Below are 17,716 nucleotides of genomic sequence, written 5' to 3' on the forward strand. Positions count from 1 at the left end.
AACGATGGACGTGGGCAAAACATCTCTCACGATAATTTTGACACTCATGATTATTGATCCTACAACATTATAGAAGGTTAATAAAAACCAACCCCATCATAAAAATCTCTGAGAAAGATCATTTACAATCACAAATTAATTTATCTCCATAGATAAAACCCAACCACTTCAGTTATTCAACTTGCTACATATCAGTTGGGAAAGCAATAAGTAGGTTTAAATTCTACATTAAATTCTTCATTAATACTAAACCTTCTCCACTTGCATAATTAATCAGTTTTTGGGTGGTTTGGAAGATGACTTCCTTTTCCTTGGAATGCATTTCCCTCTCATCAGCCCCTTCTTCACTTCTTCCTCTCCTTCCTCTTCCCCTCCTAAACCAGTCTTGGCACAGAAGGCAGAGATAATGCGGCGACCATCACTGACAATAAATAACAAACAAGAAATACAATTGTGTTTACTTTATTTTCTCTCTTATTTTATTCTTTTCTAACTAACACACTAAATTAACTATGTACAGAAACTTGTTGTAAGACCCGCTCTTCTGTTACCCTTTTTTTATATGTTTAATGTCGAACTAGACAAATGTCACTCTTTGGTTCCGATTGAAATAAATATAACTTGTTACCCCTTTTGTTGATACTTAATGTTGTTAGTTTGCGAAAGAAAATTTAAAGTGAGAATCGAAAAAACCAACACGGTTTTCATAATTATGAAACATAACAAACGTCGATAAAGATCATGAAGGTTTTTTCCGAACTAAAAGCGTTCGACTATATTTTATATACGTCAAGATACTCCCTTAATTACTTTCTTTTACACACAAGTTGTTGGGAAGGAATGCAAAAATACAAGAATAATAAACAGCAGGCCTTTTCTCTTCAAGCACGAACTACACCCCTTTTCGAGGCCCGATGGTTCGGCTCGTTGGTGGGGGGCTGTCGGCCCGAAGGTCGGCCCAAATAGCACTTCCTCCTATGGGTACAACCTGCAAGATACAAACAAAAGTTAATGAATAAGACACTAGAAATTAAACAAGCCTAAACTAGGATGAGGGACAACCCCTCTTTAGTAAAGGAGGACCAAGGACTTACCCAAGAAGGGAAGCCAATGCGTGCAACATCCACTCCTTGTACACTATGCAACACCAACAAAAAAAACAAAAATGCAAGAGTCCTTATCTCCTAGTAAAACAACAATTGCCATACTACAAGATCAAAGAGAAAGGAGATATGTTGTGGGATGAGGACAAACTGAAATAGCAGCCTCTTAATGCTCCTAAGTACACTACCCTTTGCCTATAAGAACCCCTCCATACCACCTTCAAATTCCCCTCCCACATACCTTGATAAGTTCACCATCATAGCAAGTTTGAGAGTGTGAGTTCTAGGAGCAGAGGATCAAAAGAAAAATAGTAACTACTTTGAAAAGGTAATACACTTCCATTCCTTCCAAATAATATTTCATATCATCATGTAGTATATAAACCTCAAGCATGTTAGAGCACCACCATTTCAAAATCATGACACGATGGAAATATGTAAGAAACAGTAAAAAAACACTACCACACCCTCTGCTTTTGTTTCAAGACATCATGCTAGGCTCAAGAATATAGAATCATGGCTTTAGGAACCTCATAACAGTGGCTAATTTAATTAGTTGGGCCGAGGGACATAAATGGGAAGAAGAAGAGGGCTAGTAATGAAGGTTTAATTAGAAGCTTGAGCCTAAAAGTATTAAAGAAAAGAATGGACTAATTTATTTTTTTTAGTTGGGCCAAGTGAATAAGTTAAATGAACTAGTTGCTAATTTAAATCATGGGCTCTCCTAAGTTGCTCGATCGAATAATCGATGTTGAGTAATGATTCGCTAATTAATTCCGCGATGATGAATATAAACCTTGGAATTATTTTAGTGCTTGAATTTTGGATAGAAGATAATGCTCAAGGACTTTTCTATGAAATAAGAAAAAGAATAAAATGATCATGCACTTAGGAATGCATTAACTCTAAGTTTATTCGGCTTCCTAAAGCCTAATTTAAGTATATTTTATTTTTTTTTCTTTTTTTTCTAAAGGGACGTCTCCGCAAAGTAATACCTAGTCAAGAAAACTTTCTGTTAAGCAATTACGCTTTTGAGGTGGGCATTCTTTTTAAAATGTGACTTTTAGCATGCTTTTAGTGAAAATTGCTATACATGTTTTGCTTTATGAATACCTATCTGCTTTGTTTTGTTTTATGAATACCTATCTGCTTGGCTATGCCAATTATGTTTAACCGAATTCGGATCCCAGTAGGGCCGCAAACCCTACTCGGACTAGTGTACAAATATGGGGATCGTGAGCTAGCTTTCGAGTTGGCCGGTCTCGTAGAATTTGGCCACATTCCCGGTTCACATACGTTTCAGATATGGTATCTATGTTATGTGATTGAGCAATCAGTTCTATGAATAAAAGGAAATTTTAGTGACTCGAGCTTTTTAAGTAAAACCCCATGCTCGCTCAACTGTGGCTGACAAAATTTTAACGAAACTTATGATTTTTGGCAATGTGCCCACTGAGTATATCAAGTACTCAGCCTTGTATGTTTTTTTTCTAACGTGCAGATTGAACGTGGACGAGGAGCAAAGTGTTGAGCAATGGCAATAATAAGTAGTACTAAGATGCCTAAAGAAGTGTGTCTTCACATATACTTATTTGACTTGGTCTCTTCCGCTACACTAGTAATTTTGTATTAAGACTTCATAAACCTAGTTATCGTACTCTGATTTTGATTGGCAATGTACCACTTTCGCATTTGAAACTAATGTTTGAACTTGACTCACCATCTACGCTTATCTCTTCCTACCTTTAACTTTTATTTAGTCACGATATAGTCACGCTTACTATCACTAGTAAGATGTGGTCGTGACACTTGTCCCGATTAAAAAATGTGTTATTTCGAATGGCATGAAATATAGTTCACCTTTCTTGATTGTACGAAGACGACTTCTTGAGCCACGGGCTCGTTCGCACAATCATTTGTCATAGATTCCACAATGCTACCGCTGAAGTACTCCTTCTCCTCGGCCTGAGAGTTCCCGAACCTCGGATTCTCCGACATGTAGCTGATCATCACCCGCTCATCCTCGGTCGCCATCTTCGCCGCCTTGCACATCACCCCCTTATGAAGGCTACTCCCGCCTCCTCCGCTGCAGCTCTTCCTCCCGGGCACGTGCTCCTTCACAGAGGCCGGGAGCACGGCCCTCCTGAACGAGCCCGTGCCCCCACACGCGATGAGGCTGAGCAGCATGGAGTTCCTGCTCAGCATCGGCTCGCTCCCGATGGGATCAGCCTCGCTGGGGGCAGGGAGGCCGTCGCTCTGGGGGTTGTCGGAGGGGGTGGAGGAGGTGGTGGAGGGTGGCGAGGAGAGCGAGTTCGTGTCAAGGTTGAGCTCGGTGCGGGGGCTGATGCCGCTCATTAGCGAGTGCTTGTGCTTGATTTCTTCCTCGGCTTTTCGGTGGAGACGCCTCTCGAACAGGTGGTGTGCGTCGCGCCTTTCTCTTCGTATTCTTCGTCTTCCTCCTCTTCGACGTTCATCATTTCCTGCTTCGGAGATGGATTTCGGCATTTTGCAGGGTACAGATTTGCTTCCTAGTGCTGGAATTGCTGAACATTGCCGAATTGTAGGTGGTGCAGCTTCTCTAAAATTCATCATTTTCAATTGGATTTTGTTATAGTGACAAACAAACAAAGTGTGCTTTCTATGGACAAATTGGTCTAAAAAAACAATGAAATTCGGTCAAATTATGATTAATTTAGAAATTAGACGAAAAAATCATAAAGTTCAAATTTGTCGCCATTACTTTACTATGAGATTTTTTTTTACCAAATCGTATCTAATATCGGTTGCACGGATGTGAATGTCCCCAATTCGTTAAACTTTGTGTCTAATAATGCATGACAGAACAAAATTCGACCAAAATTCATAATTAACAAACAAACCTAAACATATTTCCGTCAAATTTTAAAAATTAGTATATGTCGGACCAAATTTCGACCAAAATTCATGATTTTAATAATCAGATCCAAACATCCAAATTTCCATCAAATTTTAAAAATTATAGGACAGACCAAAATTCATGATTTTAACGAAAAAAATAATGAAGTTAATTTACCAGTGCAGTCGACAAGTACTTCACATACCTTGAGCACATATTCACCTCCTTCCGATGGTAAAATCACATCATTTTGAGCCAAATCATTCCACACATACCCATTCTTGTAGCTCCTATATTCCTTAAATCACAATTTATCTCTACAAATCAAAGGTAAAAAGGTAAAAAAAAATAGTTCTAATAATTACCTTTTTGCAGGACCAGGATTAAAGGGAAGGCATGCCTTTACCTCTCAACACTTTGAGCCGATCCAACACATCTACCAAAATAAAATGCAAAAGTTGATTAAATGTACAATTCATGTAAAATTGAAGGAGTGGGAATTGAAAAAAAAAACTTTCAAACGAAGGTGTTGATGGGAAAGATGAGAGACTTGAATGTTCTATGTAAGATTAATTGTATCTGTAGTCTTATATAGTAAAACACATAAATATTTGATTACACATATTCGACATAACAAGAAAATTAAATAGTACATGAATATTCTTTAAATTAAGAAATTTTGTATGAGAAATGACTTTGGCTTTAATTAGGTATTTCTAGTATGTTATTGCTTGTGTATAAAAATAGTTTCAAGAGAAATATATAATTTTTCCCCCAATTATTCGTTATTCAATCAATCCATGTAAAACGAATTGGTGAATAAATGATATACTCCTATTCTTTTTTTCTTGGAATTTCGGTTTTAATTTTAAGAGTTAAAAGCTTTTAGGTTGGGACATTAATGTGTGGCTCCTCTGTTCAATTTTGGTAGTTAAAAGAAAATAGTGGACTATAAATTATTGTGAGGAAATAGCTAGTTTTGGACATCATGGGCAGAATGCAAAAAAATTATTAAAAATCAGTCGAATTCAACATAACTTCAGAATGTATCGGTTCTTCTCTAATCTTCGAAATTATAAATAAGTTAATTCTGTAATCGAACAATGAAAATTATCCAACTTTAATTTTCACTAATTAAATAAAATGTAATGGTTATATATCAAACAAGAACTCATTCAACATATGTGTAACAAGTGATAAGTTAACCTTGATATCATTGTTATTAACCAAATAGAACAACTCTTCTTCAAAGATTAATCTATCAAATGAGGTAGTTGTACTAATTTTTTGATATTTATTGTTAATGCAGTTGATATGTGACAATTCAGTCCCATTAACATAAATTTAGTAAAATAAAACAATATAAAATATGTCAACGTTCACCTAAACGATGCAAAATCACACACAACTTCTGAAATTCTATATTCAAAAGTCTGAATTTGGGAACCTAATTAAATCTTTAATCATTATCAATTATCCATTATATGGCTTTGGATTCCATATTTGCACCAACTGCCTAATCATTTGTGTATGCTTTTACTTTTACTAAATCGACTTGTAATTATTAACTTCATTGACGCTCGTTGCTTCAATCATACTCATGATTTGTGATTGGAGAAATTAATCACACTTTTCCCAATCTAATATGTCTACCTTTTAGGGATGAATTACAATTTTTATACTATTATATCCTTCACTACATTTTCAATTTCAATGATCAGTGCATGTAATAAGTAGTACTAATAAGTAATCCGTAGCGAGACATTTCATTTTCACACTTGTTTTGAAAAAATGAAGATAAATAGTTAAAGAGGAGATAAAATTAGGTATGAGAGCGAATAATGTAGAAGAGACTGGGATATAGGGATATACCATATCTATTTTCATGTTTTTTTAGTCAAAATTTAATTAGTTGTACAAATATTCTCTCTCTGATTTAGCCCAATTGGATTCTCTGTACAATTTCTGAAATTACTGAATCTACCGCAGCATTGGGCTTAGAGGCCCAATTAAGGCAGGCCTATTAAACTAGATTCTCCTTGTCACGAATCTTGTTTCATCCCATGTTTTGTTATGGGTATTAATGTGGAATCTAATTTAATTATTCAAATTAAATTGTGAAACTTGAGAATATCTCAGCTTTAACTTAGTCAGAGTACCCCCTCCGTCCGCCATTAGGAGTCTCATTTCTTAGCGGCACGAGTTTTAAGAAATGTTAAGAAAAGTGGGTGGAAAAAAGTTAGTAGAATATGAGTCCTACTTGTATATATTAGTTTTAAATGAAATATGAGTGGAATGAGTTAGTGGAATGTGTGACCCTATTATCATTTACGGTAAAAATGAACCGGGACTTCTATTCGCGGACGGATTAAAATGAAAAAACAGGACTCCTATTCGCGGACAGAGGGAGTATTTGTTTTCTTTTAAGAATAAACAATTTTTCTTTTTATTTAAATAGACAGCAACTCTAACCTTCAAAATGTAACTTTAGCATATACTATTATCTAGTTGAATTCATTACCAATATAAAATGTTTACTACATAGCTTAAGCCAAATCTCTGTTAACAAATAAGTTCACTTGATTGCAATCAGACTATTTTAGGTTAGGTAGAGTTTTGGACGGGACCGAGCCGTGCTAAAGGGACAAAATGTAAACTGGGCTTGGCTTGGCCCAGAGTACTAGACGATTTACACTAAGCGTAGAGGGATCGGGAGGTTATGGACAAGCCGGACATGGTTCAGAGGAAAGACCCGGCGGGCTCAGGCCGAGCCAACCAAACTGATTGCCATCTCTATGTGAAAATATTGAGTCTATGTTCAATGTAAAGTAGTAATACTTACTCGTCCCTTCAACTTTTTAAGTTCGTAGCAAGTAGGGTAAAAAAATCACATTAGAAACCACGTTGATTTAGTAGTGTCAAATAGGATAAAAAAAAGGCACGTAAGTTAGTCGAATATGGTAATTGACCTGCCGTGGAAAATAACAAACAACATGTAACATTTGTGATATTTAGACAAATTTTAAAGTTCATGGAAAATATCGAAATTTGGCCAAAGTTTATGATTTTGGGAACCAATATCTTTTAAATTTATTGATTTATAAATAGAGTTACTATTTATTCGATTATGTGGGCCCCATGTATATAAATCAAATCCAGATTTATTTCTATTTGTTCCATACCATGGAAGGTGAACATGCCCTAAGTCTATAAGGATGAGAGAGAAGTAATGGACAAGTTCAATAAATTTGTTTACAGCAAATTGAGGGCTATGGGCCAAATCACCCAGAAAATTGGGTATTTGGGTTATGTAAAGGTGTTTAAGAAGCCCAATTACATACAGATGGGCATGAGTTGATAGCCCAATAATATTAAAAATTTGATGAATCAATTTCTTCAATCAATTACACATTTGAAATCTAAATTAAAACGTGTCATCTCAATAGAATTAAATCATTCATATTTTGAATCCTAAATACTTACAGATAATTAGAAATCTAAATTGCTAAAAACGTGATCAATTATAAAATCATTGTTTAAGAATATAAGATATTAATAGTAGTTTTTTCCTTTTTACTTTAAAACGTGTCATCCAGATGATTAAACACTCAATAGCATAAAATCATTCAAATTTTGAAAGCTAATATTTATTTAAAGATAATTTTAGAAACTATTTTAGTTTAAGGGTGTCGAAATAATAATGTAGTTATAGCTTTTCATAACAATCTTCACATAAACAAATCGTATAAAATAAGAATGCAAATTATAATTTAAAATTTTATTAATATCAAATGTGAGAGACATCTAGAACTAAAAAAACTTGGATTACCGACGGAAACGATATTACCTAAGAAATTTCCAACGGATCCGGAAGCTCGTAGTGCAAAGGTAAAAATAATTTCCTGGTAAATATAGGAATTATAATCAACAGAAATTTTAGTCGATAAAATTGTTGTTTTTTTTAGTATAGGTTGGGATATTAAGCAAATTAGCACCACTAACCCTAAGGCTAGATAGATACGATCTACAATGCTACATAACATTCCTAAGAAATCTTTTATAGACCAAAAGCAATCGAACGTGGACAAACATAGCCAAGAATATAGTGACAATAAGCTTAGTTGTTAGGAAACATCAATGATTCTTTTCGAATTGATTGGAATCTCATAGTTGGGAACTTGTGATACTCTATATTTAACTATTATTTCACCCTAGCTAGTTATAGTACCAGTGAAATAAATAGTCATAGATTATAATCCTTGATTGTTATATACACTTATGTAAATACTATTCCCTCCATCTCATAATAGATGTCACACTTTACTTTTTAGTTTGTCTCATAAAATATATTACATTTTTTTTTTGGAAAAAGTTCTCTCAAACATTAATATAAATATATTATTTTCTCTCTTCATGTAACACACAAAACTAACATCTCCTAAAATCTCTTGCTATTCTCCAACTATGTCATCTATTATGGGACGGGGGAGTACTAATTTTGTCCCCGAACAATAAACTAATTAAGAAAAGAACCTAAAGAAATATTCCTCTAAGAAAATATATTGTTATGTTGTGTAATGTTTAGGGCATCATTAAATACATTCACTTGTTGTAACATTTCAATGTGTTCAATTGTTTTATTTAGTCCCTCCGTCTACTAATTATGAAAAATATAATGTATTATCACATCATTCATCCACTTCCAAATATCTTGGTAGTGTATAATATGAATTTGATGCAAATTTACAAAGTAAAAAAGATCGAGGTGGAGAGAAATTTACAAAGTAAAAAATTTAATGTTGGAGGCTCAAATTATTGTTAATATTTATATGGTATTTTTGGTAACGAGGTCGTTAAAAGTAGTCGTAATGTAAGAGCAACATGGGTTCTGAGAAACATGAATAATAACGAGGGAAATAATACGATTATCAATAATTTTGCAACTTTGATTATCTCAATATCATATAATAATATTCGTATCCATAACATTTCGTTGAACTACACGTAGCATGAAAAGAAATTGATGCACAAATTAAATATCAAAGTTAATTACATGGCAACTTTAGGATTTGGCACATGAGCGAAGACTACTTTGGTGAAGAAGGTGTGAGGGGTTTCCCCATAGCTCATAGGCATAAGGTATCATTAAGTGGAGTATTTATCTTTGAGGCCAACTTGCTAGTTTTCTACAAATGATGCTAGATGAGCTAGGGGTGTATAGAGTGTCGGTTTCTCGTGATTTTTTGGTTTACTGTGGATTGTCGATTCTTGATGGTTGTTGTCGGATGTTTCCCTCCTCTTGTTTCTATTTCTCTTTTTCGACTCTTGTTTAGTAGATTTTCTTTTTCGGGTATGGGCTAGGCTGATCTTGAGGATGGGCTTGTCTGTGTGTCTTTTGTGTGTGTCTTTTGATGTATTTTTAAGCAATAAAACTCATTTTGAATTGTTACAAAAATACACAAACTTATAAGCTGTTTCTACGAACATATCTTTCTTGCATGTTCATGTTCATATTAGTAAATGAATAAGTTTTAGGAAATACTAATACAAACTAAGTTAGAAAAAATTAATAGAATGAGGATCTTATCTTTATATATTACTTTTATAGTACTAAAGTGTAGTAAATGAAATCATGAAATATTAGAATGTGGATTTATTTATTAAAAATGAAATAAAATACTTAATAACTGATTTCTCAAAATAAAAATATGAGACATTTAATAATGGATGAAGAGAGTAATATAATTATAATGAAAAAAATACGAAAGTTTTGTGTAGACACTATACTTTGTGTTTTATATCAGAAAAAAACAAGATTAAAGTATCATAACACAAAATTCTAAGCAATTGGCTAACTAATTTAAGGAATGGTGATGCTTTTAACACCCACTTTTCGAGTACATGAGTTGTTGGTGGTGTTAGAAGGGTCCCTCCAATGACAACACTAATCCCATAATTAATTTGTTGGGTTAATGTTAATTAATCCCATAGAAAATTCACTAGTTATTTATTTATCTTTTATGTTGTTTTACAGCCTTGTCACATTATGTCAAGTTGCACTATAATGCCCGACCCCAATAATAGACACATTTTGTCACATAATTATGTTGAAAATGATTTTTATAAGACTTTAGCATTGCCTAACAAGGTGACCGGTCTAGTATGTGACACAATTTTCTAATATATGGGTCACTTTCTTGAACATTAGAATAAAAAAAAGGTGAAAATATCATACACATACTTAATTTTTTTTGTCAAAAACTCTACTTAGAGAAGTGACCATATTAAGAGAAGATTGATTGTTATGTCATATCATTATAATATACAGGATTTATGGGATGGTGGTAATATGCTTGCGTCACGTTTATTTTTTTAAGAGAATGGTGAATAATATTTTTATGGTGTTCTTTTGAGTCATTAAGTGGCTTGAATTTCAATCAATTAGATCGTTTATTAAATATAGAGTATTACTTAAGAAGCTGTTCAAATTCATTGTTTGTGTTAAAACTTTTCTAGTAAGTTTTGAATGTGTCCCATACACTCAAACATATCAATCTAATAAAGTGGAACGAATAATTGAAGGAGATAGCTTCTATATATGTAGGTGCATAATTTCCTAATTAAATACATGTAATTTGAAATGAATAAATAAATCAGCAATACTCCCTATTTACGTCCTTAAATTATCGATTTAAGAAATCAAATTAGGGTTATAACCATTTTAATCATGAATTTCGTCCAAATTCTAGTTATAAGTCTCAACATGTTTGAAAACGAAATATTAATTATGAATTTTAAAATTTTCTCAAGTGTCTCATACGTATACAAAATGACAAAATGACGTATTTGATGATACTTGAGATAATTTGTGTGATTAAAATTAAGAAAAAAAAATTTTAAAAAGAAAAAAAAAACTTATTCTAATTAAACAATATCGAACATCCTAACTATATCATTTTATAGAAATTGAGAAAATTTATAATTTTGGGATTTAATATTGTGTTTTCAAACCTAGGGGACGTGCATCCTATCTCCGGGTATGATTGTCTACGAGTATTGTATTTATTGTTTTTATTTCAATTTTTTTTGTTTTCGCTTTATTGAGATGCTATCGGCTATTTTGTTAAACTTATACTCTCTATATTTGGTAATTTGAATATTAAAATTTTTAAAGTAAACTTTTTATATAAAAAAAATTGTGAACTTTGAGATTTTATAACCTAAATAACGACCTAGGTGATGTTGTAAAATTAGGGTAAAAAAGGAGTAGTATAATTAATTCATCGGTTACTAGAATAACCGGATCAATTAGTATGAACCAAGTGTGTAATAATCTTCAAATTGAAAAATTAAATAGATAACAAAAAGTGAGTTTGGTCGGCTCTCCCTCAAACTTTGGAAATTTATTTTGGGAAAAATAAAAGAAATATAAAAGATTGACAGCCCACTGACTCTGCAACCCTGGATGGGCTACACACCTAATAAAGAAAGATTGGCCATGCCACTATCAATTCTACAAATACAACAATTTTTAATCTATGAATCCACTCATATAGGAGTATATTTTAATTTGAAGTTTTAGTAGGAGTATTTGGAAACATACGAAGCACACATATTATATATGGGATTCAAAACAATAGAGTGACCCATTTTCCATTCTAATTATATATTCACATTTGAGTTTAATTTGCATTTAGCATGTTTTTTTAAGAAATATAAAAAAATAAAAAATTGGTGAAATACAAATACCATTTTTATGAAAATATTAAATTAAAATACAATGTGAATAAGATGCATCAAAGGTCATTTATCAAAAATAAGCATTTTATCACACATGTCTACATATTTTTGACTAAGTAGGACACACTACACGCTATTTCGTGATGGAATTATTGACAGGAAAGAAAAGTTAGACTGTCCACAACGATATGATGGCCCGTCCGGGATCGGTTGGGGGAGGGATGCATTACATGGGTGGTGGGACGTACAAGATGCCTGGCTGAAGGGAAAACGAGTCAGACGTTTTGCCATTTTTCCCTAATTTTTTTTATAATATACACTATTTATCTTGTGAGTAAAAGCAAAATACTATTTCTAGTCTAATAAACATAGTTTCTTAAAAAATAATTTATTTCACATAGTTTCTTAAAAATGAATAAAGGTTTTTTTTACCACATTGCCATATTCCACCATACTAAAATATTAAAATTACATTATTTTTATATGTTTAATCTATTTTTATCACTAAAATTCAATCTTTTTCGAATTAGCAATGGACTGAATAATTCTTTTCCCCCAATTCTAAAAATCGAACTCTCAAAATATTAGTGTGATTTAAATTTTGTCAATTATTGGTGCTACCAAAAATATACTACCATAAATATGTGTCTGTAAAAGTACATAAGTCGGTTCTATTTATGTATAGTCAATTGTATAACGATTACCAATGCCAATTGCCGACCTTACTAGTGAAAGCTAGAACAAAAAGACAACAGTCAACTAAACTGTGTGTTCAAATTTTTATTAAAAGAAATAATTTAGCTCAAAATTATTGAGATGACTAGTCAAAAGTTGAAAAGAGAGAGAGAGTGAAGTTCAATACTTTGATCAAATGAATAATAGGTAAAATTTACTTACATATTATCATGTGAGCTTTTATTTCACCCCATTGTATGTTTGTGGATTATTGAAAAAATAATTCACTCGAAAGTATATCTAAATTTCAATAGTCAAATAGGAGTACTATATATGAGCCGTAGAAAAATATAACTTACTCGAAAATATTTCTGAGCTTCTACCCTCTAAGATTCACCCTAATATTGGAGAATAAAACAAATAAATATTAACATTGTTATTAAGAGAAAATTAGAACCGCCTTTCATGAATTATTTACCATTGCAATATTGCATTATCAGATTCAATAAATCGACCAAGATATAAATTCAATATTCTCAAAAATGGGGAGATTTTGAAAAACTATTACTATAAAAGATTCATAAATATTTATGAATTTAACATATCTTGTTTGACTTAATTTGACTCGACATTACTCTCATCCTAATAACAAGGTAAAATTAACATGAATAATTCATAACACAAAAATAACATCCATAAAAACACCTTTATGAAATATCAAATTCATAAGCAAAGTAAATATAATGAAGTTTGACAAAATTGTGATTAATCAAATCAATCGCATTCGAAATCAGAATTATATTTTCAAAATTAAAAAATGTTTGCTAATATACGTTTCGTTCAATAACTACTCTTTTCATAGCCAATCAGCGCAAAAAAAAACAAAAAAACAAATGACAATATAAACCGATTAAAAAATAGAAACTGATGATGACGTGGACATCTAGAAAAATGTGCAACACATCCAACGGCCACGATTCACTCCAACCATCTCTTTATCTCTCCCCCCAAAAACTCCCCACACACACACACACACACACAAACGCACGCACAAAGTGTGATAGAATTCCGATCGAAAATTGATGTTGGGGAAGCGTAGCCGCCCTACTTTCGCGAGAACCAGCAGCATGTCTCGATTCACCATCGACGTCGCTACCACGGATGCGCCGCCGCCTCCTCCGATCGGCGGCGAATTCTATCACATGCTGTCGCCGCGACACGTCAGGAGGACTTTTTCCGGCGGTTTGAGTGAGGAGACGCCGGATTTTCTCAGGAGCTGCGGTCTCTGCAACCGCAGTTTGGCGCCCGGTCGCGATATCTATATGTATAGGTAATTCCTCCGTCTTCTCTCCTTTTTCACTACTCCACCACCACCATTCCGCCGCCGCTGCCGTCGTCGTAAAAAATCACCGGAAATAGCGGAAATTGCTTCGTAACTTACTTTTTAAATTTGCTAATTTTCAGTTTTATTAGCACTTGTTAAGTGACTCAACAAATAAAAAATATTTAATAAAAAATACTCCTGAAATCAATTATTTAATTATGTTTTTATCAAATTTTATTGGTTTATTAATGATCAAATGAATTCCTTTCACATAAAGTAGCTTATTCTCTAATTTAATACTATCCATACATTTTTTATGATCGATATTGTTGTCAATTGTTAGTAATATTAGTAATGTTTATAAATTATAAACTCACTTTATATGGAAATATTCTCTTGATTACGTGAATGATATGTTCTTGTGATTATTGAGTAATCTTAGATAAGATCTATCTCTTTGAAGCATCACAAAACCAATCTCTAGTTATAAATGGTCTCATAAATTATGTTGGTCGAATAATAGAAGAATGTATCATGTTATAATAGTACATAATACATGCTACCATCGTCGACAAAAAATAGCCTTCGATAGAGACTAATTTTGGTTGATATATGTAACACATTTATTATAATTTTGGTCATGAATATTAATTCAAATAAGGACTATGATGAGAATCCCCTGTTTCACATGCATCAATTATTGGTTCCATAGCTTAATAAATCATCACTAATTATTGGTCAATTTCAATTAATTGGTCCATGATTATAGGGGTGACACAGCATTCTGTAGCTTGGAGTGTAGAGAGCAGCAAATGAACCAAGACGAAAGCAAAGAGAGGCGTGCCGCGGCTAAGGGTGGCGAAATCCACCACCCGAGCAGGCTGCCACTGCCGTGGAAGCGGAGACTGTGGCGGCAGCCTAAAAAATATATGAAGCTGATCTATCTAAGTTTCTAATATAATAGTATGTGGTTTTTGTGTTTAGGTGTATATTTTGCATGGATGGAATATTAGGTCCCTAGTCGTATTAATGGTGCGTTGTGTTTAATATATGGTTGCAAAAAAGTGTAAGGATGTTGGTAAAGAGTGAACTAATCTAATTATGTTTTCGATATTCTCGTTTTCGCTTCGTCCACTACTGTTCGCGCATATGCTTCTTTCTAAGGGGGGAGGAATCAAGGAACGCGCAAGCATCTTGTATAACGAAAAAAAAAGTTGGCGGCTCCTTCGTATCGGCAATAAGACTGAAAAAGTATCTAGCACAATGGTGGAATGGAAATTTGGTACAAACATCAAAATTGTCAATTAATTTCTTATAAAAGCACAAGAACAAAATAAATGTAGATTGGGGATGATGGAATGTGCCATATACATTGAACTTGCCCCAACAAAGCTTGGTAGCTTCCATTTTTAGTTCTTTATTGGATGAAAAATGGAAGTGAATCCGTTTAGATTGGAGCTGAGCTGTCGAATTGTTGGGTCTTCGACAACTCTAATAGCCGAATAGAGTTTTCCTGTCTTCGTGGGCTAGAGGGGCGTTGATCGATCACCCGACCCCACTCGGATCAACAATTGCATAACCTTTCAAACGTATAAAATAGGGATTTATATGATTGGCGTGTAACCTTATAAACTATAAATCATTGCAATTATTGGTCATTGTCGTATGGAACTTTTTTGGCTTAAAATTTGGGCAACAAATCAGTACTATAACCGTCAACTTCTCTTTATCTCACGCAATTTCATAATTAAATGAGATTGCGGGTTAAGAGTGCTTAACGATTTTCTTCTTTTAACAAAAGAATAAATGCAAATTAAACAAGAATTTTAAACAATAGTATAACAATGTCAGCACCACAAATTCATTCACCATTGGTACACGCAACTACACTTCAATTTCGGAAGTGTAAGATACTCCACAAGAGAAGAAAAAAATAAAATCAAATCAAATCAGTTCTTCGGTTTTATCGGGTGATTTACTATTTTTTACGATATTATACGGGAACGAGTCATCCAAGAGAAGGTCTTCTATGCGCGCCAACCCATACACGCACCACAAAAATTATGCATATAATAAATACTTAGTCCGTTTTTCAAATTCATAACTTTTCAGATCGTCACTCTACCGACTAGTAATTTTTAAACGAATTACTCTCTCCGCCCTTCCTCTCATATTTTTGGTCATAAATGAAGATTCTTTGAGAAAACTATTTAGGGGGACAATACTAGTCCTATTGACATTGAATTCCATGTTTCGAAATTTCATCACAACTTCAAAGCACAAGATTTCATTATGTCCACTCATCCCATCTTTAGGTATTTTCCTATATTAATAAATCGGCAATTGAAAAACATTTGTTGTAATCTTAAAATCACGCTCACATATAATACAAATAATTCCACTAATGTAGATTGACATTCCTAAAATGCATAGAAATAAACTTTAAAATGTAGAACTCAAGTAAAAACTACTACAAGTATTTAAAAAGCACTCAAACAAAAATTAGCATGTGTGTGATAGATGGGCTTCAGTTACGGGCCTGGCGCATAACGGGCCAGGGGAAATTGTTATTCTCTCTTCTCTAAAAAATCAAAATATAGGTGTCCCTAATTTTCTAATTGATTCACAGTGATTAATGTTTGAAGCCATAAATTTAAAATTCGAGTCCATATTGTAATTTTTTAAGACTGCTTTTTGTGAATGGGGGGAGCATAATTTATTTATATTATTGTGATTTACAATCTTACTGCACATTGAAACAGTGTTCATCAAAAGTAACGATTTTGGATTCACATGAGATAAAAAAAAGGAACTCAAAAAGTGATTGGTAAAATAGTGAGTATAGTTGTTAATTACTAACTTTTTATACTAGCTAGTTGACTCCAAGAACAAAATTTCCAATGACTCCAAATGGCATGATGACATTATGCCATTATCAAACCTAGTTTTTATCACCAAAAAAATCTAATCAATCTTCTTGCCTAAGTATATAATATTGACAACTTCTCTCTCCAAAATATTATTTTTTTGCTATCAAAATGTGCTTCGATTTGCCATTCAAAATGAGGAAGGGAAGATTTGTATATGTGAGGAAAAGGGATGGTGAAGATAGTGAAGAAATAGGGCTATTGGAGAAGGAGATTGAAAAGTGGAACAAGAAAAAACAAGTAGGAGTCACTCAAGGAGAAGGTGGTAATCATGATTTGTATACCTCCAACCACAAATAATTTTTGTTATTTGGTGATGTATGTCATAGTGTTTTAGTATTGGAAAGTGAACAAAGTATTTCCAATTTCATAGGTGATTGGATACTTTTATCATCATTTTCTTTTTAAGTACTAAATGTTATACTAGTTATGGATGTGATCTAATGTTAGTTTTTATGAAAATGATCTCAAATTTTGCTTCATAAACAAAACATCTATATAGCCGGGGGCAACTGCAAGTTCAGAAAATGAAATTCATGGGTTGAAAACAGTGAAAGTTGATGTCCCCTCAACTTAGTTTAGGAAGAAGCAAGATAAAATAAGTTATAGAAGTGAGAGTCATAAAAAAAAGCAAATTAAAGTAAGTTATAGAAGGTCATTGCTGGCTCGCCGTTTCACCAACTGCCGTCTAGATTTCAAAATTGGAAGGTTTTTTTTTCCCACTTTTTGTTGTTGTCTTTCCTTCCTCTTTACCTTTGTCTCCTCGTGTTGTCACTCTTTCACAAATAAATGGATAGGGCTAAGAGCATCCGCAATGGCGGATGTCCCGGCAGATATCGGACCGGCGTACCGGGTATCTGCTCGGGACGTCCGCCATTGGGTCGGGAGAGGCGGACGCGGACGTCCCCGGCGGATGTGAGGTATCCGCGGCCTTCCGGCGACGTCCGTCCCGCCATTGCGGTGCCACGACCGACGTCCCGCTCGATTTTTGATTTTTTTAAGTATGTATTTTCTTAAAATAAATATGTACGTTTTTTACTATTTAAATAAAATCGATGCATTTTCCCAGTGT

General features: G+C 33.4%; 2 protein-coding genes across 7 annotated transcripts; one reads left to right on the forward strand and one right to left on the reverse strand.

Moving 5' to 3' along the window:
• Window positions 1-752: 752 nt before the first annotated feature.
• Window positions 753-4,520, reverse strand: LOC121789228 (protein SOSEKI 5-like). Of its 6 annotated transcripts, none has more exons than XM_042187730.1 (5): window positions 4,344-4,520; window positions 4,184-4,268; window positions 2,964-3,681; window positions 1,095-1,137; window positions 753-988 (listed from the first exon to the last, which is right to left on the reverse strand). In XM_042187730.1, exons 2-5 carry the CDS (start codon window positions 4,192-4,194, stop codon window positions 882-884), a joined length of 879 nt encoding a protein of 292 aa, XP_042043664.1. In that variant the 5' UTR covers window positions 4,195-4,268; window positions 4,344-4,520; the 3' UTR covers window positions 753-881. The 6 variants fall into 6 exon arrangements, with proteins under 6 accessions (XP_042043664.1, XP_042043665.1, XP_042043661.1 ...); XM_042187731.1 differs by having other exon boundaries at window positions 4,184-4,295; window positions 4,385-4,519; XM_042187727.1 differs by having other exon boundaries at window positions 2,964-4,268.
• Window positions 4,521-13,407: 8,887 nt separating this feature from the next.
• LOC121789229 (FCS-Like Zinc finger 7-like) lies at window positions 13,408-14,830 on the forward strand. Its single transcript, XM_042187733.1, has 2 exons — window positions 13,408-13,723; window positions 14,487-14,830. The coding sequence occupies exons 1-2, from the start codon at window positions 13,476-13,478 to the stop codon at window positions 14,671-14,673; spliced, it is 435 nt and encodes a 144-aa protein (XP_042043667.1). The 5' UTR covers window positions 13,408-13,475; the 3' UTR covers window positions 14,674-14,830.
• Window positions 14,831-17,716: the final 2,886 nt, after the last annotated feature.

Source organism: Salvia splendens, unplaced genomic scaffold (assembly GCF_004379255.2).
Source record: "Salvia splendens isolate huo1 unplaced genomic scaffold, SspV2 ctg178, whole genome shotgun sequence".
Lineage (NCBI taxonomy): Eukaryota > Viridiplantae > Streptophyta > Magnoliopsida > Lamiales > Lamiaceae > Salvia > Salvia splendens.